Source organism: Ascaphus truei, chromosome 6 (genome assembly GCF_040206685.1).
Source record: "Ascaphus truei isolate aAscTru1 chromosome 6, aAscTru1.hap1, whole genome shotgun sequence".
In the NCBI taxonomy this organism is placed as follows: domain Eukaryota; kingdom Metazoa; phylum Chordata; class Amphibia; order Anura; family Ascaphidae; genus Ascaphus; species Ascaphus truei.
In genome coordinates this window covers 139,012,010-139,035,726 of record NC_134488.1, presented here as the reverse complement: position 1 = coordinate 139,035,726, position 23,717 = coordinate 139,012,010, and the positions used below count along the sequence as shown (strand labels likewise).

The 23,717-nt window shown below is 51.5% G+C and overlaps 1 protein-coding gene across 1 annotated transcript in view; it reads right to left on the bottom strand.

The window, feature by feature from the left end:
• LOC142498182 (guanylate-binding protein 1-like) overlaps positions 1-20,138 on the bottom strand; it is a 42,393-nt gene extending 22,255 nt beyond the window's left edge. The window contains 5 exon segments of the mRNA XM_075606694.1: positions 8,410-8,603; positions 8,748-8,857; positions 9,066-9,193; positions 9,768-9,967; positions 19,854-20,138. Of these exon segments, the coding sequence (XP_075462809.1) occupies positions 8,410-8,603; positions 8,748-8,857; positions 9,066-9,193; positions 9,768-9,967; positions 19,854-19,867 (646 nt within the window). The 5' untranslated portion in view covers positions 19,868-20,138.
• Between the last annotated feature and the right edge of the window lie 3,579 nt (positions 20,139-23,717).

Here is a 23,717-nt window from a genome sequence, read left to right as displayed (position 1 = left end):
TCCTGTCACAGTGTGTGTGCTGCAGTAATGTATCCTTACATGGATCCTGTCACAGTGTGTGTGCTGCAGTAATGCATCCTTACATGGATCCTGTCACATTGTGTGCTCTGCAGTAATGCATCCTTACATGGATCCTGTCACAGTGTGTGCTGCAGTAATGCATCCTTACATGGATCCTGTCACAGTGTGTGCTGCAGTAATACATCCTTACATGGATCCTGTCACAGTGTGTGTGCTGCAGTAATGCATCCTTACATGGATCCTGTCACAGTGAGTGCTGCAGTAATACATCCTTACATGGATCCTGTCACAGTGTGTGTGTGCTGCAGTAATGCATCCTTACATGGATCCTGTCACAGTGTGTGTGCTGCAGTAATGCGTCCTTACATGGATCCTGTCACAGTGTTTGTGCTGCAGTAATGCATCCTTACATGGATCCTGTCACAGTGAGTGCTGCAGTAATGCATCCTTACATGGATCCTGTCACAGTGTGTGTGCTGCAGTAATGCGTCCTTACATGGATCCTGTCACTGTGTGTGTGCTGCAGTAATGCGTCCTTACATGGATCCTGTCACAGTGTGTGTGCTGCAGTAATGCGTCCTTACATGGATCCTGTCACTGTGTGTGTGCTGCAGTAATGCATCCTTACATGGATCCTGTCACAGTGTGTGTGCTGCAGTAATGCATCCTTACATGGATCCTGTCACAGTGTGTGCTGCAGTAATGCACCCTTACATGGATCCTGTCACAGTGTGTGTGCTGCAGTAATGCATCCTTACATGGATCTCTGTCACAGTGTGTGCTGCGGGTGGGTGTTATCTATCACCCTTGTGTCTGCATAGAGGTTTGAATGATTAGCTGGTCACAGTAGCACTGGTAGATCCGTGCAAGTGGAGCAGTTCGTGTCACCTTAAGCACACGGGCACATGCGCGCGGGCGCGTGTCTACAGTCGTTTGGGTTCAGTTGCTTGGGGTCAGGTGTGGTGTCGGTGGACATTGGTGAGGTTGGGGTAGGTGAATCCCCTGCTGTGGAGTAACACACTCCAATAGCGGAGCATTTTTCTCTCCCCGGCAGAAAGGCGTCTACGCCTGCGGGATGTTTGGAGCTGTAATTGGGAACCAAAGCCTGGGTCGTGGCGCCGTCAGCTTGAATCCCATTGGACAGTTCCAATTCCCTATGCTCCCAGAGTCCTGCCCTTTGAGCCTGTCCTTAAGCAATGTCACCGGCCATGGCCCTGATTGGTCCGTCCAGCCAAGCCCCCAGATCCTGATTGGCTCAGCGGATGGCAGGTCTCAGCTGATTGGTCGTTACCCCTTACCCCATGATTTTAGATGAAACACTGAAGCGGTCTTTGCAAAACTGTAGTGTAGATGCTCTAACACTGAGGAAAACACGTTCACACTAATGCAGTCTGGAGAACCACTGAATTATACCCAATAATGCAGCAAGATCTTTAAATAGCAAAACAAAGAGTCTCAAAACGTTTTTCATAAGGACAAGAAATGTCAAACCGAATGGTTCTCCAGACTATCTCTGCATTAGTGGGAAAGTGTTTCCTTATATCTGAGTGTTAGAAAGTTAATACTGAAGTTCTTAGAGACAGCTTGCTTCTATGTAAGGAGATATGGTACACTTTTGCATTAGCATTATGTTGGTTGATTCAGAGTTTGTTTGATCAAATGGTTATAATATTTAATCTGCATTTTGTTAGACAGCCTGTCTTTATAAAGGTGGTGCCAGACGCAAATGGTGTTAATAGTACCTCACCGTGGGATATCTATTCATTAGGATTACCTATTTTTGTATCTATCCAGAAAGACCACCCAATTCTGTATTTACTGATGTTTGATTTGTTATACTAGGTAACACCTGATGGTGACAGTGGTAAGGGAAGTACCTGGATCGGATTGATCTAAGGGAATGGGCCAGAAGAAGGGGCTAGGTGCCCCGAAATGTTTCCCCCCTTATTTCCCTGTTTTATTCCCCTCCCCCTTTATTTCCCCTTGTTTTTCCCTACCGTCTTTCCCTTCCCCGTTGTTGTTGTTGTTGTTGTTGTTGATAATAATAATATTGTTATTATTATTATTAATATTATTATTATTATACATTTTTGCTCTGTGTGCCTATGTTTTAATGGACATAGTTGGACATATATTTCTGATTCAGTCTATATCAGTATCAAGAAAATCAAGGATATGTGTTGATAATTGCCTTGTGTAATCTTTATATATACTGTAGTGCCGACGAGTTTTCTATGGCTGCGGTCCCAGTCATGACTGTGACACGTGCGCCCGGCAGGGGGGGGGGGGGGGCGGCGCATGCACAGCGCTAACCGAGGGGAGAGAGGGAGCTTGCGACAGGAGGGGACGTGGTCGGGGATTTGCGGGGGCGTGGCCATCACGTCACGCGGCTGGTTCGCTCTCATTGGGTGAACCGCCGGGGGGGGGGCGTGGCCACGCCTCCGTCGCTAGGAGTAAACTCAATTTCCCCTGCCTCCCTTAAAAAGCTGTCGTGCAGAGCAGGAGGAAATTGCGCGTCAGGGTAGCAACTGGGACCGGAGGTACAGGGGGGCGGAGTTTATTCGCACAGTGCACGCCGAGACGTGCGCTGTAGTAATTACAGGGACCGCAGCCTAAAACCAATCTGGAGCAATCACTAACAAGACCCATGGATATTCTGGGTACATGCTGCAACATTTCTGCAGATTGACGAATGGCCCATCGGATTAACAGCAGGGGTCCCATTCAAACTGAAAGGACCCCTGCTGTGTTAATCCGATGGGCCATTAATCTCTGCAGAAATGTCACTGAAATGTTTGCTACATGTACCTGGATCATTTTGGTTATAGCCCCAGATTTTCCAAGGCAAGTTTAAGGCAAGTGTTAGAATACTCGTCGGCGCACCTGTAAGTATGTATCTGTCATGCCTGTATGCCCGCAGACCTAGCAAGACCCCAGTACTGAGGTGGGAACGGTATTACACCACACACCCACAGCAGTGGGAGCTAGCCCGGAGTGTGGTATAGCGTTGCTGGGCCTGTAGAGAGAGTGGTTAATGATATACTTGCAACGTCGGCTGGAGTAAGAGTAAGAATGGTTGTGTCCGTGTGCCAATGTCCAGTGGTCCAGATAGTAGAGTCGTCAGGGTACAAAGCCAGGTCCGAGGATTCCAGAGCAGCAAGGAAGAGTTCGTAGCTAGTTTCAAGGGGTACAGAGAGCAGGGTAATCCAGCACAAGCAGGGGTCAAAGCCAGGGAAATCCAAAGTATACACAGGAGCAGGATACAGCAGGGACACAGAGGGAGCACAGCATAGGTCAGCACACACAGGGAAACAGGAACTATGCAGAGCGACGATAGAGAGGACAGACAGGGGTTATAAAGGGAGACACACCAATAGGAGAGAGGGGAGGAGCAGAGAGAGAAGTGGGTCTATTTTGATCTGGTTTGAAACTGATTGGCCGGCGAAGCCGGTCAATTCAGTTGAACAGCAATTCTACTTGTTGCCAAGTAGAACAAAGATAAACCAGTCAAACAAAAATTAAATGAACCCAACATGTGCACTGATGAAGTGCACTTAAAACAAAAGGGTTAAATCTAAAGAACCCTTGATGGGGGATACCGAGCAAAGCACCCCGCCTAACGCCCACTGGGAGGCAAACTCTGAAACCGTCCCAGTAGACTCGGCGTGCGAGTACTCTGCCCGAATACGGGAGTGCACCAGCGCCCAAAACATGGCCACGATGTTTGTTTGGACCCCCCCCCTCCAAACACTGCTTCCTTGTTTTACAAATGGCTACCTTAGCCAATGCCAGGAGCAGGTTGACCAGGAGATCCCTAGGCTTATCGTTCCGGGACACTGGGCACCCAAAAATAAAAAGATGAGGGAAGAAGTGTAGCCAGAACTGCAGGAGAAGGCTCCTCAAGAAGGAAAAGAGGGCTGCAGTCTGGCACAACTCGAATAAATGTGATACACGAACTCCCGCTCACCACAGAAGGGACAGGCGGCGGGGGAGTCCGTGAAGTGTGCCAAGTACTCTCCTGTGCTCAGTGCACCGTGGAGGACCCTCCAACTCAAATCCCCGGCGGAACCAAGGGGAGAGGTGCAGATGTCACTGCTCGAGATGGGGCAGCGACATCTCCTGCGGTCCCAGGGGGGTCCTGGGCCCCCGAGGACCCCTCTGTGGTGGGCGCAGATGTTACTGTTCGAGATGAGACAGCAACATCTCCTGCGGTCCCAGAAGGGACCTGGGCCCTCGAGGGTTTTTCCTTCTCCCTCTGTTCTTTGGTAAGAGGTACAGACGCCACTGTTCGGGATGGGACAGCGACATCTCTTGCGGTCCCTGGAGGGACCTGGGCCCTCGAGGGCCCCACTGTGGTGGGCACAGCGGCACCGGGTATCTTGGCAGAGGGAGGGGCGGGTGCAGGAGCTGAAGTGGAATTTCTATTCCCTTTGGGGCAACTCCTACGAGTGTGCCCCAGCTCCTTGCACAAATAACAACTAACCCCCTCCGTGCCATAGAACACAGTGTATTGAATGCCCTCGTAGGGCACCCTAAAGGACCCCTCCACAGATTCTGTGCTCCCCGGCAGCAGCAGCTGTACCTGCCGCCTAAATGAGAGCACGTGCCTCAGCGCTCTATCCCTGCAGCCCAGCGGAATTTTTGTTATGGGAGATTTAATATCTCCCAGGGTTTGCAGGCGTGGGCGCATGAGGCTGTCTGGGATGAAGGGGGGCACATTGGACAGGATGATTTTTGTGCCTAACCCCTCCATGGGCTCTATGGGGATGTAGGTCCCCCCTACACTGATGCCTTTCTGCACCAGGGTGTGGGTGGCAGCCAGCATACGGAGGAAGAAAATGCCCCTCCCATACATCTTGCTGGCCACCACCACAGCAGAGGGACCCACAACGTCTGCCACAGCCCTCACATAAATCTCCATTTTGAGGCCAGGTGACATTGGGCACCTCACCCCAATCTTCCTGCTTACACTGGGTGTGGCCCCAGCGTTGTTGTTGCTGGGGTCAACGCCTGCAGCTGCCACCTACGCCCATGTTGGAACTGGGACTGCAGGGGTTAAACTGACAACAGGAGCCAGGGGAGGTGTGGCCAGGGCACTGGATGTACCAGGCCTAGGGCTGTGGTTATTGATCCTAGGGGCCCCAGTTTTTGGGGTACGGTGTCCAGGTGTGGCCCCCGTTGCTGCACTAGTCCTATTCCCCCCAGGCATGATAAAATAAGCCTCTAAGTAAGGGGAGGAAATAGTGCTTAGGGAGAGAGATGCAGAGAGGAAACTGTCCCTTTAAGAACCAATTAACTATCTCTGCACAGGGAGGGGAAGAAAAACAGCTTTTTAAAACCTGCTGTAATCTTCTCTTTTCTCCCCTTATTATTAACTCTCTCTCTTACAAGAAACCACACCACAATATTGAAGGTCTTAAAGTAAGACACAGAGCTCCCAAAAAAACAAATGACAAAAGGAAATCAGGCTTCAAATTAAAGTGAAACTAGAAGTAAAATAAACAGCCAGGGGTAGGGGAGGAGAGAGGGTTTGAGACTGCAGTTTCCAGCCAGCCAAACTGCAGCTTATGCTGGGTTAAAACACTGCAGCCTCTGGGTGAAAACCAAAACGGTTTTTAAACCTCAAATACACCCAAAAACCCTCCACAAAACTCACAGTATACTCCCCCACAGATCCACAGCAAAGTATCAAAAAATAAAGAAAGAATAAAGCTGATTCCTTACCAAATGCCTGGGAGCTCTTCACACACGCTTCTGAGTGAGAAGCAAGAGATTGGTCAGGGAGAGAAGAGGAGGAGACAGAAGGGGCAGTCAGGGGAATGGCCTGCAGGGACTGGGAGGAGGAGTCAGTAACGTGACCTGCCCTATAAGAGGAGCGTGTGCGCGCGCTCTCTGTAAGTTGAAGGTGCGCGCGCACAGGCTGGGACAGTGAGATGGTACAGAGGCACCGAGAGGAGGAGCCAGAGGGACAGCGGGACCCAGATGAGGAGCGTGTGCACGCGCCCTCTGCCAGCTGAGGAAGCGCGCGCACAGGCCGCGTCACCAGGCACGGAGCGCCACGCTGCGGGTACTCTGACAGAGGGAGGCAAAGGAGCGGACGGAGCCGCCAGAGAAGGTAAGATACTGGCCGCGGGTACAACGAGTGTCTGGGAGCAGGGGACATCAGTGCAGGAACTCGAGGACCGTGTGGGCGCGCGGGACATGCGGGGCAAGTGCTGAGGCAGTGGGATAGAAGGAACAGGACAGGAGTGGGAAAGAGGAGAGGGATTGGAAGGAGATGGGACAGAGGGAGAGAAAGAAGGGGAAGGAATCCCGTGAACCGTCACAGTATCAGGGTCTCTCCCCCAGTCCCCCAGTTTCTCTGTCCCCTCAATTACCTCCACTAAAGAAGGGGGTCTTTCTGGCAGTCTTGGAGGGTTGCGGGCAGTTGCGGCAGCCACCGCGTTGCTAGAGGCTCTGGCGGCTCCCGTTAAGGGGCGCCGCCATCTTGGGGGCAATGGGTCATGGGCAAGGAGCCGTGCATGTGCAGAACATCCAGCAGAGGCGGCGATGTTAGTGAGTAGCTCAGCAAGGGACTACAATCCCCAGCAGCGATCACATGATGCGCAACAGCCAATAGGGCTGCAGCCTTTCCCGTGCAGGAGCATTGATACAATTTGCATGCAGAGAGTCACACCAGTCAGAGCTGGGACAGCAGAAGGGTAGGGTGTGTGTGTGTGCAGTGTGTCAGTGACCCCTGCTTGAGACCCCCTTAGGCCTCATCTAGGCCCTGACTCCTCTATCTGTTTGTGGTTGCTGCCGGGACAGGCCCATGAGATGGGGACACTGCCCCTGTAGTACCAGTGATAGGGATCAGGCTAGGATGCGGCTGCATCCTTGCCCTTGGTGATCTGGGACAAGATCACCCATCTGAGAGACTCTCTGCATGGTGGCACAGTCCCCACGGGACACCACCCATCATGGAGGCGGAGACTTCACGGATACCCCCTTGAATTCGTGGATTCTGTCATCATGGCATCAGCACGCCTGGGTGTGGTCACACCTGGCGGGTACCTCATTAAAGTGCACCAACTCTACACGGGCTAGTGGGGCAGCGCTGTCTCACACACTTGGGGGGCTGGTTGACTTTGTGGACACCGGGTTGGTTGGGTGTCCAAGGGCCCCTAGGTACTTTATGGGATGGTGATTACAGTGGGAGATTACGGCCGTGATGTGGCTTGGTGGGTAGGCTGTATATTGTAGCATCTGCCTATAGTAAACTGTTCCATTATACCACGTGTGCATTTCTTATGTGTCGGGGTCATTCTACACACAGGTGGAGGCGCCACCGACCATCACTCAGGTGCACTCCAGGTTCCCAGCGGCGGAGGCTCAGATCTACACACCGTAGCTACACATCTCCCAGGGGTTGGGGGAAAGTGAAAATATTTTTAATGACAATCTATTTCAATTATTTTCATTCTGAGTTCTGGGAACACATCCCTTTGTTCTATATTGTAACTTTGGAGGGAATCGGGGTTCCCCCTTGTTCCCGTGCACCCTTCAGGTATTCACCTCTATATGCTTCATTTTAGGGGCTGCTAAAAACTTTATACTTCCTAGTAACAGTCTGTTCTATCATTGCAAGTTATATTAAGAACAATCTACGTTCTATAGGAAGCTTCTCGTGGGAATAGAGAGCAGAAGGAGAACACGTAGCACTCAGTCAGTGTACGTCTGTAATATGTGCACCTGGAGTGGTCGTACATGTCCCTGCACTGCTCAGTCCTAGAGGATGAAAAAGATAGAAAACAAAGCACTACAGCACCTTGGTGGGGTCCCATGCACCCCTCCATGGAGCTGTTTTTATTTGGAACCAATAAATAGTTTTTTTAATGGGCACGCACTCAGTTTAACCCTTTATTTGCCAATGCATTAGTGCAGTGGTGCTTTGCTTTTCTATCTTTTTCATCTACAAGCCGTGGAAAATGAAGGCACACCTATACCCTGGAACTGATGGACATACGGATTATACCACACAAACGTAAGTTATCATACGCTTGCTTATATACTTGTGCTATATCCACTCCGATGTTTATATGACTGGACACGAGTATGTGTTGATTCTCACCGCAGTACAAGTGGAATCTGTACCAGCTATTCGGAAATCTGTGGAAATCTGATTATTATAACAGTTAAGAAGTGGGGGTATATCAGTACATCCTCAAAGAGTATTTCACTAATGTTTTTCATTCAATCAAACACGCTTATGGAAGCGTGTTTTTCTGTCTGGAGTTTTGAGCATCACACAGCTGTCTGTATTATTCAGTCCTAGAGGAGTCTGGGTGTATAACCCTGCTGTACTGCTCAGTCCTAGAGGTTACAGGCTGTGAGCCATTATGAAGGTACCTGGCTTGAGTTTCAGAGCATTCATTAGATACTCGTCCTCTGTCACTTCCTTGCCGTCCTGCTTCAGAGTCAGAGTGAAGTCTCGGACGCACCATGTGAAGGACGGGAAGATCCTCATGAATTCAGCAGACTCGTCCTCTGCTTCCGCCGGGGACGATTTCAACCTAATCCTCTTTGTCAGCTCCGTCACATAACTGAGAGACGCTAAGGAGGAACTGGCAGAGCACAGATATACCCAGATATAGCCAGGGCCACCAATACTAGGGACACCTGCAGAGCATAATTCATGTGCTGCCAGAGAGATCTGCAGAGCATCACTCTGTTACTATAAAGGATACTGCAGCTGCTCCATGGCTTGCTGGTCAATAGTTCCCATACTATTAAACACTAAATTGCTGCTCAGCAGAACAGCCAGAGAGAAGATCCAGGTGTCATTCCTACTATCTCCCTGAGACAGAGAAACAGAATCATTGTAACACAGAGCGTCCCTGTGCGGTGCTAGAGATGCCCTAATATATACAGCCACTTAGTCCATCTAACACGTACATTAACCCCTTATCTGATAGACCGTTCTGCAGCACTGAGCAGTGTTAACATGCGTCTCCAGCATAGAAGGAACCAGACTGGAGGTCACTGAGACATCTGTCCCCACTCACCTTCTCCACGTCCCCCAGCCCCTCTGTGTCCAGCAGCACCAGGGTGTGTCCAGGTTTAGAAGGGTGAGGGACACACCACATCCAGATCCCTTTAGTCTGAGACTGGATGGTGGATCCCAGAGCAAACCCTGGAGGGAGAGGATAAGAAAGATAAAGACACAAAATAACAAGAACAAAATAAAGAAAGGTCAGTGATAGAGAAACATGAAAGAGAAGCTTCAGGGACGGGATTTTAACTGGCCAATTTATAGTAGGACTTCACTGCTCATCACACAGAGGGGAATATACATGTACAAATTGTGTCAGATAATGACAATTTGGCCAACCTGGTCTATGTAGCTTAATATTCGCTCTAAAACATTACACTCAGTAGCTTGTCTGTGTTTAACCCATCGATACCACGTCAGCCTGACGCGCATCTCTGCAAGGGCAGCTAAAGAGTTAATAAATGTATGTGATTTCCATGGGTAAACGATAAGCATTCTGTAATTCTCTTATTGTCCATACCACTTCTCCTGGGAGCCTGTTCCACGCCTGCACTACGCTTTATGAGTACTCTTCCAGCCGGATAACATACAGTAACCTGTATTGTTGTGTCTGTAATTCTGAGAAGTTCTTCTTGTTTGTACCTTCTCATAATCATGGGGAACAGATAAGGAGGCATGAAAAAGTATTTCCAAAGGGGCTCATTGGGTCTCTCACCATCACTGCGTCCCGCCAATTTATTCATCAGGTAGGATTTTCTGGTCCGATATATCCCTAGAATCGCCACAACGACCACGGGCTGAGTGATGTCAGACAGGATCTGCGCCGCATCCTGATTGATTACTAGCTCCTGTCCGTCCCGGTTCTCTATCAGACACACGGGGAGCGGCCTCGCGATTCCTGGGGCCATTTTCCTTCTGGGGGAATATACATTATATATAGATGGGGAGATCATCCCTTTGTGGGAAAGCCAGAAATGTGACACTATAAACATGTAATCTGTGTGTGTAATTAAACCATCTGTGATAAACCAATCTGTGTAACCACACAGTATACAGTTTGTGAGAATATACACGCCAGTATAAGCACAGGTACATGCAGTAACAGGCTTGGGTGGGTCAGGCCAGCGAGGGTTACAGATCTCACTGGCTCAGGTGCTCAGAAATAACTGTGTATAAGAAACATGCCAGACCTGTGACACTATACTGACTAGAGAGGGACCTATCAGTCATCCGCACCCAGATATACGGAGGCGGATTTGGCAATAGAAACATATGGGTGGAAACATCCTAATCCATAGCCATCTGTTCAGGTTATACTCTGCATTAGCATGTAGTGCGGTCTGGTTATACTCTTCATTAGCATGTAGTGCGGTCTGGTTATACTCTGCATTAGCATGTAGTGCGGTCTGGTTATACTCTGCATTAGCATGTAGTGCGGTCTGGTTATACTCTGCGTCAGTGTATAGTGCGGTCAGGTTATACTCTTTGTCAGTGTATAGTGCGGTCAGGTTATACTCTGTGTCAGTGTATAGTGCGGTCAGGTTATACTCTGTGTCAGTGTATAGTGCGGTCAGGTTATACTATGTGACAGTGTATAGTGCGGTCAGGTTATACTCTGCTTCAGTGTATAGTGCGGTCAGGTTATACTATGTGTCTGTGTCAGTGTATAGTGCGGTCAGGTTATACTCTGTGTCAGTGTATAGTGCGGTCTGGTTATACTCTGTGTCAGTCTATAGTGCACTAGTATGGGTAAGGAGGGGGAGGGGGAAGGGAAGAGAGAAAGCACTTGCATCAGTCGTGAAGTATGGTGCAATAAGGGAAAAAGAACATATAAAGGCTTAAGAAGAACAGAATCCCTTTAGGTATTGTACAGTATCTGAGAGAGGGTGGGAGAGAATGACAGAGGGGGGGTGACAGAGTGACAACAACAGAGGGATGAGAATCACAGAGAAAGGGGGAAGAGAATGACAGTGAAGGAGAGTAAATGACAGAGAGAAGGGGGAGGTAATAACATAGAAAGGTTGTGTGAGAATGATAGAGAAAGGGAGGGAAAGAGTATGAAAGAAAAAGAGGAGGGTGAGAGAATGACAGAGAAAGTGGGGAGAGAATGACAGAGAGAAGTGGAGGAATGACAGAGAGAGGAGGGAGAGAATTACAGATAGAGGATGGGGAGAGAATTACAGAGAGAGGGTGGGGAGAGAACATAGAAAGGGGGTGAGAATGATAGAGAATGGGGGAAAGAGGATGACAGAGAGAGGAGGGAGAGAGAATGACAAAGAGAGGGGAGAGAGAGAATGAGAGAGAGGGGGAGAGAATGACAGAGAAAGTGGGGAGAGAATGACAGAGAGAAGTGGAGGAATAACAGAGAGAGGAGGGAGAGAATTACAGAAAGAGGATGGGGAGAGAATTACAGAGAGAGGGTGGGGAGAGAACATAGAAAGGGGGTGAGAATGATAGAGAATGGGGGAAAGAGGATGACAGAGAGAGGAGGGAGAGAGAATGACAAAGAGAGGGGAGAGAGAGAATGACAGAGAGGACGGGTAAGGAATCACAGGGATAGTTGGGAAATAAAAACAGAGAGGGGGGAGTGAATGACAGAGAGAGGAGGGGGTGAATGACAGAGAGAGGAGGGGGAGAGAATTACAGAGAGTGGAGGGAGAGAAAGGCAGAGCGAGGAAGGGGGAGAGTGACTGCGAAAGAGATGGGGGAGAGAGCATTACAGAGAGGGGGAAAGAGAATGACAGATAGGGGGAGGGAATGACAGAGGGGGGAACAAAATGACAGAGAGAGGGGGAGAGAATGAAAGAAAGAGAGGGGAGAATGACTGAGAGAAGTGGGAGAGAATGACAGAGGGGGAGAGCATGACAGAGAGAGGGGGAGAGAATAAAAGAAAGAGAGGGGAGAAGGACAGAGAGAGGAGGGAGAAAATGACAGAGAGAGGAGGGAGAAAATGATAGAGAGATATGGGCTAGTAACAATAACAGGGGGTGGAGAATCACGAGAGAGAGAGAGAGAGAGAGAGAGAGAGAGAGAGAGAGAGAGAGAGAGAGAGAGAGAGAGAGAAATATATATATATTTCTGAATACTTTGTCATAAACAAGGGCTTAGTGAACTCTCTGGCCACGCTGTGGGAAGCCCATAAGGCAACAATTTGAGGCTCCCTCATTTCCATAGCATCCCACCAAAAGAGAAAAAAGGACAAAATCTACAAGGACATCTTACAGAAAGTCCGAGTGTTGGAGGCCGAACACACAATCAAACCTACAAAAAAAATATACAAAAAGCTAGATAAAGCAAGGTCGTAACTAAAAACCATCCAACTTGAGGAGGTAGAGCGGGCAGGGCAATAAGGCAGACCGGATTTTGGCCAATAAACTTAGAGCTCTAAGGGTAAAATCCCAAATTACAGCAATTCGAACAAAAACCGGCTTCAAAACATTTAAAGAAAACGAAATTGCCCAAGAATTTTCGGATTACTACACTAAATTATATAATCTGAACCCCTCGCAAAAAGCCCAGTCTGGGTTGACGGCTATCTCAAAATATCTTGAGGAGTGCAGCTTAGCAGCCTTCTCGGAAGAAACCGTTTTGAAATTGAATGAAAAGATAAAATCTGACGAATTAGCGAAAGTTTTGAGACCGTTAAAAACAAATAAGATCCCAGGCCCAGACAGTTTCTCCAATTTATATTACAAGAAGTTTAAGACGGTGCTAACCCCCCATCTTTTAGCAGTTTTCAATGCATTCATGGAAGGGGAAGGGGTGCCGCCCTCGATGTCCTCAGCGAACCTGGCAAAAATTCACAAAGAGGGACGAGACCCGTTAAACTGTGGTAGTTATAGACCAATTTCTCTACTTTATTCGGACCTAAAAATCTATTGCAAAATATTGGCTAACAGGTTAAATCCAATAATACCGAGTTTGATCCACATAGACCAGGTGGGATTCATTCCGGGCAGACAAGCCTCGGATAACACTCGCAAAATTATCAATATTGTCGACCACGTGCACCTCTCAAAAACGAAAGCCTGTTTGTTGAGCTTAGATGCGGAAAAAGCACTTGATGGGATTTTCTGATTCAAACATTAATCAAATTTGGTTTAAGCGGACCCTTTCTACAGGGGATCAGAGCTCTATATCAGAACCCATCAGCATTTGTGAAGCTCCAGGGTGGAAGCTCAGTCCCCATAAAAATAAGGAATGGCACGAGACAGGGTTGCCCCTTTTCCCCACTCCTCTTTGCCCTATTGATCGAGCCCCTCGCAGAAACAATCCGAAAAGACAAAAATATAAAGGGTATTACGATAGGGGAGAATAGTATACAATTTCGCTGTTTGCAGACGATGTGATTCTGTCTCTGTCCTCTCCCCTGATAACCCTTCCAAACCTTCAGTCCCCGCTTAAAAAACTTGGCCAGGTGTCGGGGTATAAAATCAGCAGCGACAAATCTGAAGCCCTGAACCTATCCCAGAGAGAGGGTGGGGAGAGAATGACAAAGAGGGCGGGTAAGGAATGACAGGGAGAGTGGGAAGAGAATGACAGAGAGGGCCCCTAAGGAATGACAGGGAGAGTGGGAAAAGAATGACAGAGAGAGGGGTGACGATTGAGGAGGGGGAGAGATAATGACAGAGAGAGGGGGCGGGAATAACATAGAGAGGGGGGTTAGAATGACAGAGAGAGATTTGGGAAAGAATGACAGATTGAGGGTAGCGAGAATGACAGAGGGAGAGGGGGAGAGAATGACACAGAGAGGGGTAATAACAGAGAGAGGTGGGAGAGAATGACACAGAGAGGGGTAATAACAGAGAGAGGTGGGAGAGAATGACAGAGAGTGATTGGGTAGAGAATGACAGAGAGAGAGGGGGGAGCATGACAGAGAGAGAGAGGGATAATGACAGATAGGGGGAGAGTGACTGAGAGAGAGGGAGGAGAAAAAGACAGCGAGAGAGAGGAAGTGGGAGAGAATGACAGAGAGATGGGGAGAGAAAGAAAGAGAGAGGAGGGGGAGAGTGACAGAGAGAGATGGGGAGAGAGAGACAGAGAGACAGAGAGAGAGGAGAGAATGACAGGGAGAGAGGGGGAGAAATGACAGAGAGGGTGTGGAGAATGACAAAGAGAGGGGGAGAGAATGACAAAGAGAAGAGGCAGAGAGAATGACAGAGGGGGGAGAGATTGACAGAGAGAAGGGAAGAGAAAGAATGACAGCTGGGGGGGCGATTGAGAGAGTGAGTGGGGGACAGAGAGAATGACAGAGCGAGGGGGGAGAGATTGACAGAGAGAGTGGTGGTAGAGAATAACTGAGAGGTGGGAGAGAATGGCCGTGAGATGGGGGGGAGAGAATGACAGAGAGAGAGAGGGGAGAATGACAGAGAGAGAGAGGGAGGAGAGAATAACAGAGAGAGGGGGAGAGAGAAAATGACAGCCAGGGGGGAGATTGACAGAGATAGAGGGGAGAGAGATAATAACAGAGCGAGGTGGGGGAAATTGACAGAGAGAGGGGGGGCATAATTACAGAGAGAGGGGGGGAGAGAATGACAGAGCGAGGTGGGGAGATCAACAGAGAGAGAGGGGGAGATAATAACAGAGAGGGGGAGAGAATGAAAGAGAGAGGTGGTGGGGGGAGATTGACAGAGAGAGGTGGGAGAGAATGATCATGAGAGGGGGGGGAGAATGACAGAAAGAGGGGGAAGAATGACAGAGAGAGGGCGAGAGAGAATAACAGAGAGATGGGAAGAGAGAGAATGACAGAGCAAGGGGGGAGATTGACAGAGAGAGAGGGGGGAGAGAATAACTGAGAGGTGGGAGAGAATGGCCGTGAGATGGGGGGGAGAGAGGGAGGGGGAGAGAATGACAGAGAGAGGGGGGGAGAGAAAATGACAGCCAGGGGGGAGATTGACAGAGGGAGAGGGGGCATAATTACAGAGAGAGGGGGGGAGAGAATGACAGAGCGAGGGGGGAGATCAACAGAGAGAGGGGGGGAGTGAATAACAGAGAGGGGGAGAGAATGACAGAGAGAGAGGGGGAGGAATGACAGAGAGGGTGTGGAAAATGACAAAGAGATATGGGGTAGTAACAACAACAGAGGGACGAGAATGACATAGAAAGGGGGAGGGGAGAATCACAGAGAAAGGGGGAAGAGAATGACTAATAGGAAGGAGGAGAGAATGACAGAGAAGGGGAGGGAATAACATAGAAAGGGGGTGTGAGAATGACAGAGAGAGGGGGGAAAGAGTATGAAAGAAAAAGAGGAGGGGGGAGAATGATAGGGAGAGTGGGGAGAGAATGACAGGGAGAAGCAGGGGAATGACAGAGAGAGGAGGGAAATAATTACAGACAGAGTATGGGGAGAGAATAACATAGAAAGGGGGTGAGAATTACGCAGAGAGGGTGGGAGAGAAAGACAGATAGAGAGGGGAGAGAATGACAGAGGGAGGGGAGGGAATGACAGATGATAGGGAGAGAATGACATAGAAATGGGGCGAGAATGATATAGAAGGGGTGGAAGAGGATGACCGAGAAAGGAGAGGGAGAGAATGACAAAGAGAGGAGAGAGAGAATGAGAGAGAGAGGGAGAATGACAGAGAGGAGGGGGAGAGAGAATGATAATAAGGGCGGGTAAGGAATGACAGGGAGAGTGGGGAAGAATGACAGAAAGAGGGGTAAAGAATGACAGAGAGAGGGGGAGAGAATGACAGAGAGAAGAGGGGGAGAGAATGACAGAGAGAAGAGGGGGAGAGAATGACAGGGAGAGTGGGGAGAGAATGACAGGGAGAAGCAGGGGAATGACAGAGAGAGGAGGGAAATAATTACAGACAGAGTATGGGGAGAGAATAACATAGAAAGGGGGTGAGAATTACGCAGAGAGGGTGGGAGAGAAAGACAGATAGAGAGGGGAGAGAATGACAGAGGGAGGGGAGGGAATGACAGATGATAGGGAGAGAATGACATAGAAATGGGGCGAGAATGATATAGAAGGGGTGGAAGAGGATGACCGAGAAAGGAGGGGGAGAGAATGACAAAGAGAGGAGAGAGAGAATGAGAGAGAGAGGGAGAATGACAGAGAGGAGGGGGAGAGAGAATGATAATAAGGGCGGGTAAGGAATGACAGGGAGAGTGGGGAAGAATGACAGAAAGAGGGGTAAAGAATGACAGAGAGAGGGGGAGAGAATGACAGAGAGAAGAGGGGGAGAGAATGACAGAGAGAAGAGGGGGAGAGAATGATAGAGAGGGGGGAGAGATAATAACCGAGAGAGGGGGGAAGAGAATGACAGAGAGGGGGGAGAGATAATGACAGAGGGGGGGAGATTGACAGAGAGGGGGGAGAGAATAACACAGAGAAGGGAAGAGAGAGAATGACAGTGGGGGGGAGATTGAGGGAGAGAAGCGGAGAGAGAGAATGACAGAGCGAGGGGGAGATTGACAGAGAGAGAGGGGGGAGAGAATAACTGAGAAATGGGAGAGAATGACTGCGAGAGGGGGGCGAGAATGACAGAGAGAGAGAGGGAGGAGAGAATAACAGAGAGGGGGGAGAGAATGAAAGAGAGAGGTGGTGGGGGGAGATTGACAGAGAGGAGGGGGGAGAGAATAACAGGGAGGGGGGAGAGAATGAAAGAGAGAGAGGTGGTGGGGGAGATTGACAGAGAGAGGGGGAGAGAGACAGAGACAGGGAGAGGGAGAGAGAGATTGACAGACAGAGAAAGAGAGAGAGGTGGTGGGGGAGATTGACAGAGAGAGGGGGAGAGAGACAGGGAGAGAGAGATTGACAGAGAGAGTGGGGGAGAGAATGACAGAGCGAGGTAGGGGAAGAGAATGACAGAGAGACAGAGAGAGGAAGGGGGGGTGAGTGATAGAGAGAAGGGGAGGGAATCACAGAGCGAGGTAGGGGAAGAGAATGACAGAGAGACAGAAAGAGGGGGGAGGGAATCACAGAGCGAGGTAGGGGAAGGGAATGACAGAGAGACAGAAAGAGGAAGGGGGAGTGATAGAGAGAGGGGGGAGGGAATGACAGAGCGTGGTAGGGGAAGAGATTTACAGAGAGAGGGGGGAGAGAATGACAGAGCGAGGTAGGGGAAGAGAATGACAGAGAGACAGAGAGAGGAAGGGGGAGTGAGTGATAGAGAGAGGGGGAGGGAATCACAGAGCGAGGTAGGGGAAGAGAATGACAGAGAGACAGAGAGAGGAAGGGGGAGTGACTGATAGAGAGAGGGGGGAGGGAATGACAGAGCGAGGTAGGGGAAGAGAATGACAGAGAGACAGAGAGAGGAAGGGGGAGTGAGTGATAGAGAGAGGGGGAGGGAATCACAGAGCGAGGTAGGGGAAGAGAATGACAGAGAGAGGGGGGAGGGAATCACAGAGCGAGGTAGGGGAAGAGAATGACAGAGAGACAGAGAGAGGAAGGGGGAGTGACTGATAGAGAGAGGGGGGAGGGAATGACAGAGCGAGGTAGGGGAAGAGAATGACAGAGAGACAGAGAGAGGAAGGGGGAGTGACTGATAGAGAGAGGGGGGAGGGAATGACAGAGCGAGGTAGGGGAAGAGAATGACAGAGAGACAGAGAGAGGAAGGGGGAGTGAGGGATAGAGAGAGGGGGAGGGAATCACAGAGCGAGGTAGGGGAAGAGAATGACAGAGAGAGGGTGGAGGGAATGATTGGATTCTACAAACCCGCCCACGGGTTGCGGAATCTGCGGAGTGTATTGGTAATAATAATACAGACGCCACAAAATGCGAACCGCCCCTTTTGACATTAATCTGCTAAACCAGTGTTTCCCAAACTGTGCGCCGCGGCGCCCTGGTGCACAGTGGCTTGGCTAGAGGGGCGCCACGATCAGGGCCGCCAGCAGCGGGAAACAAGGGCCAGCAAATTAAAAAAAAAAAAAAAACGCTGAACCCGGCGCCGGCTCTCCCTGCGCGCGCTGGAGGAGCAGCACTAACACCTCACCCCCCCGGCAAAAACCGCCACCCCCCAGCAGCATCATCACCCTCCCCCCCACAGCACTCTTCACCCCGCGGGGCAGGAGATGGGAGCGGGGATGTCCCTCGGGTTCCCGCTTCCCCCTGTCAGCCCGTGACAGCCCGCGTTGCAGGAGATGGGAGCGGGGGTGTTCTCCTGTCCCCGCTTACCCCCCGTGTCAGCCCGCGGGGCAGGAGATGGGAGCGGGGATGTTACAATACCCCGTATTATCATCTATGCTTCTTTTCTCCTCCTCCCTCACACAAACCTCAGCCCTAGAAGCCACAGGAGTGTGGTTATCACATGTATGATCATACAGTATGTAGCATCATGTGGAACCCTGCTATAATTCTCTCTGATCCTCTCTCTCGCTCTCACTTTCCTGCTTCTCCTTGTCACCTTTACTCCTCCTGTCCATTATCGCCTTATAATAAGATAAATCTCAGAACATGCAGCCGCCTCTCAGAACATGCGGCCGCCTCTCAGAACATGCGGCCGCCTCTCAGAACATGCGGCCGCCTCTCAGAACATGCGGCCGCCTCTCAGAACATTCGGCCGCCTCTCAGAACATGCGGCCGCCACTCAGAACATGCGGCCGCCACTCAGAACATGCGGACGCCTCTCAGAACATGCAGCCGCCCGCCTCTCAGAACATGCGGCCGCCTCTCAGAACATGCGGCCGCCTCTCAGAACATGCAGATGGCCGCCTCTCAGAACATGCGGCCGCCTCTCAGAACATGCAGCCTCCTCTCAGAACATGCGGCCGCCTCTCAGAACATGCGGCCGCCTCTCAGAACATGCGGCCGCCTCTCAGAACATGCGGCTGCCTCTCAGAACATGCGGCCGCCTCTAAGTACATGCGGCCGCCTCTCAGTACATGAGGCCGCCTCTCAGTACATGCGGCCGCCTCTCAGAACATGCAGCCGCCTCTCAGATCATGCGGCTGCCTCTCAGAACATGCAGCCGCCTCTCAGAACATGCGGCCGTCTCTCAGAACATGCGGCCTCCTCTCAGAACATGCGGCCTCCTCTCAGAACATGCGGCCATCTCTCAGAACATGCGGCCGTCTCTCAGAACTTGCGGCCATCTCTAAGAACATGCGGCCGCCTCTCAGAACATGCGGCCTCCTCTCAGAACATGCGGCCTCCTCTCAGAACATGCGGCCGCCTCTCAGAACATGCGGCCGCCTCTCAGAACATGCGGCCGCCTCTCAGAACATGCGGCCGCCTCTCAGAACATGCGGCCGCCTCTCAGTACATGCGGACGCCTCTCAGTACATGCGGCCGCCTCTCAGAACATGCGGCCGCCTCTCAGAACATGCGGCCGCCTCTCAGTACATGCGGCCGCCTCTCAGAACATGCGGCCGCCTCTCAGAACATGCGGCCGCCTCTCAGAACATGCGGCCGCCTCTCAGTACATGCGGCCGCCTCTCAGAACATGCGGCCGCCTCTCAGAACATGCGGCCGCCTCTCAGAACATGCGGCCGCCTCTCAGAACATGCGGCCGCCTCTCAACACATGCGGCTGCCTCTCAGAACATGCAGCCGCCTCTCAGAACATGCGGCCGCCTCTCAGAACATGCGGCCGCCTCTCAGAACATGCGACCGCCACTCAAAACATGCGGCCGCCTCTCAGTACAGTACATGCAGCTGGCCGCCTCACATAACATGCAGCTTGCCGCCTCACAGAACATGCGGCCGCCTCTCAGAACATGCGGCCGCCTCTCAGAACATGCGGCCGCCTCTCAGAACATGCGGCTGCCTCTCAGAAAATGCGGCTGCCTCTCAGATCGCACGTTTCTGAGAATCTCTTCCTATTAAAATCAAAACAAAATGTAAATCCTACTTTTACCTTTTAGAAAGCATTGCTCTCAGTCAGTGACGTGTTCTCTCTGTGTCAGTGGTGTGTCCTCTCCGTGCACTGCCGTGTTCTCTCCGTGTCACTACCGTGTTCTCTCTGTGTCCCTGTTCTGTTCTCTCTGTGTCCCTGCCGTGGTCTCTCTGTGCTTTCCTTGCTTCCTCTCATGTATATATCCTGCATCACATGGCTTCCGTGCCAGGCTTTGTACAGACTGAAAGTGAAACTTCTTCCCATTTTATAGGCAAACATTTCTCTAGCAAACATTAATCCTGTGACTCATTATCTCCTCAGCATAGGCAGGCACCTCTGCTACTGCAGCGCTTATACGGGGAGGGGGGGGGGCAGTTATAGGGAGGGGTTATATGGGTAATAGGAGGTGTTATAGGGAGGGGTTATATGGGGCAATAGGAGGTGCTATAGGAAGGGGTTATATGGGGTAATAGGAGGTGTTATAGGGAGCGGTTATATGGGGTAATAGGAGGAGTTATAGAGAGGTGTTATATGGGGTGATAGGAGTTATATGGGGGGTTTATATGGGGTGTTAGGAGTTATAGGGAGCGGCCTGATCCCAGTGTGTGTGTTGGTGCAAACACTGAGAGGGGGAAAATACACATATACTTGGGGACACACATTTTGTGCTGAGGCAGGGGCATAAAAACAGTAATGAACATTATTCCAGTTAACCCCTTGCCTCCCCTACGAGGGTAGCGGTGGCCAGCTGGGGTGTAACCCCTTTATTATCGGGCCAACCCCCCTCCCCCGCTACACCCTTGCCCGGCGACAGAATGTCTACCCCCCTTTAGGATACCTCCCCATTTGCTAGGCACACTGTTTTAATTTACTTTCTGGCACTTCACACTTGGACCGAGTCGGCATCTATTGAAGCTCTGGACCTCTGCAGACATCCTGGAGCCATCTCCACAGGGTGTCTCAGAACTCCGGACCTGCAGTTATGCATGAGTCACCTCTGGAATGGCTACATGATGCATTCTTAATGTGTCCGGGGTCCCTCCTGGCTGACATGTACCTTTCCCAGCTCACATACCTTTTAATATGCCCAAAGCAGGGCTATTGTATTGTATGTCTTTATTTGTATAGCGCCATTAATGTACATAGCGCTTCACAGTAGTAATACACGTGGTAATCCTATAAATAACAAATATAATATAAATAACAGATCGTGGGAATAAGTGCTTCAGACAAACGTAACATTAGAGGAAGAGGAGTCCCTGCTCCGAGGAGCTTACAATTTAATTGGTACAGTATGTAGGGGGAACGTATATAACACATTTTCAGGGCAGCAGTCAGCTTTGGACCGCAGAACTGACACTCCAAAAATACCTTTTATGACTCAGGTGCACCCAGCCGGGTAGAATACCTTTATTTCATGGCAAGGGTACCCCTTCACCGCCACAATCAGTTTGTCAGACTTGTTCTGCTTTTCCTCCATGCTAGCATTTGAGGTGTTGGCCTTTACCAGACTAGTCATCACCTCCTCCAACTCACTCCATAAGAGACGCTCTGTTTTCTTCAAAGCGTAATACTCATTTAAAGCTGGGAATATATTCTTCTGTAAAGCGGCGTTAGCCTCCTGAACCTGGATGTTAATCTCTTGCTCCTTATCCAATTGTTCCTGCATGACATTATAATCATGGTAGGAGTTTGGAGTGCAGAAATTAAGGCCTCTTTTGATGAGACAGAGGCCCCAGAATTGGGTCGTAGGCTCCTTAAGGGCTGCGACGTCCTGATTGGCGTGAGCTGGGGGTTCGGATAACCCCCCTTCCCCCACGGAGTGGGAAGACTGCCTGTCCCCTCCCATCTAGGGGGAGGGGGGTGAGAGGGTATAAAGACAGGGTCCCTCGGGGGAAGAGTCAGAGCTAACGGAATTTTTTCCCTTACCTTACAGGATTTTTGCTGCGGATCTGCACATCTTTCCAGTATGATGAAAGGCCTCGTGGATTACAGCAGCTCCCCGCTGTGTGAAGACCCCTCGAGCCCTGCCAGCGTCACCCACCTGGATCCTGATTCCGATGCTGTGGCTGCAACAGAGGATCAGGTAAGTGTCCCTGCCCCGCGCAGATCCCAGCACAGAGGTGAGGGCAGAAACCCACGTGCCATTCCCCCAGCCCGGCCAGATTCCCTGCCAAGCGCAGACACCGCCCGCCAACGCCCGCTCCTTCCCCTGTCCCCTCCGCTGCTCCCAGGCCATCCCCCAAGCACCCCTCTTCCCGCGGTCGCCTCCCATTTTGGGCCCCTGCAAAGCCCCACCGCCCGTGTTCACCTTCCCCTGCCCAAGTGCAGTCTCGCCGGGCTCCCCGCCGCCAGCCTTCCCGCCCAGAGGACCGGGTCTCTGGGGAGAGCCGCTCCGACCTCAATAATGTATGGCTTTGCCTCCGCCAGCCCCCGCGTTGCCAGCCCGCTCACCCCCTGCCGGTGATGGCAACGCGCTACCCGATGGCCAAGCCCCCCACTACCAGCCCCCTCAACCCGACCGCGGGAACCATCTGGCACCACCTGTGCCGGCCGGAGCGCGCGCTTGTCGGGCCCCGCTCCCCCTGCTCAATCACCCCCCCCCCCCCCCCGGCTGCGGCAACATCCAGCTCCACCAACCTCCTCACCCCGATCGCGGGGAATATCAGGCGCCGCCCGGTGCGCACGCTGGCCAGGTCCCCCCCTTCCTTCTTTCTCAACCCGATCGGGGGGACTGCCAGGCGCAGGGCCGGGGGTTGGGAACCGCTCCCCCTGCTCACTTACCCCTCCGGCCGGGGTCCACGTGCGCCGCTGCTGGCTCCTCGGCGCCATTACTCACCTCCCTCCCATGTGCAGCAGCAGGGGAGGGAGGGGCGCTCCCTGGCCCCCCTGCTCCCCTCACTCTACAGGCTCCTCCCCCTGCTCCCCTCACTCCACAGGCTCCTATGAGCAGGGGAGGGGGGGGTTTCCCGGGGGGTTTCCCGCCCCATGTTTATTAAAGAGACAGGAGGTCACAGGCAGGTCTGCAGAGGCAGGCTTTTGCCTTGGCCCTTCAATGCAGCAGCGCCACCATGAGGCCCCTAGCGGTACTGCAGGGCGACCTCAATTTCACCCCTCAGGGCGACCTCAACCTTACCCCTCACAGTACAGGACAGACTGTGAGCAGAGTTACAACTGTGAAGCACCAACATATTACATACTGCCACACGTTATACCCAACCATCCCACCTATGTACCTCCAGCTGGCAGGGGCACGGGCGGTCCAGTGTATAACCGCCCCAGCCACCGTGGGGCCTCTGCCCCTCCCACACAGGGGTCACATCAGGTCAGGGGATTTAATGTGACCCAGCCCCTGGTTCCCGCATGGGAACCGCAGGCTGGGTCTTCTCAGTTTACTCAGGAAGCGGCGGCCAATGAGTGGTCATCTCATGCCTGGGAGTCGGACCAGGACACCTACCCGCCTTCAGCGGTGGACGGCGTAGAGGACAATAGACACCGCACCCAGTGGACATGCTCCACTTCTGGGTCAGCGCAGGATGCTGACCCGACCGATGGGATTCAGGGTAAGGAAATGAATCCTATGTCTAGTACTGAAAGTAGCGATTCGAATAGTGACAGCGACATTTCAGAGTCAGAGAGTGCAACGCGACTACACAAGACCCCGATGTATATATTCCTAAAGAAACAGCTAGTGGGAATTAACCGGGCACTTAAGGCTAGGCCAAGCGGGGCAACGTAGGAGGCAGCGGGGGAGAGCAAGGCCCCAAAAATAAAGGACGGTAGCGTCAGCCTGCGCTATGACCTCTCTCTCCAGTCGGGTTACACCCAAGGTGAGAAAAGCAATTATAAAAGGGAAATTCACAGACGTATACGACCTTTCTACTG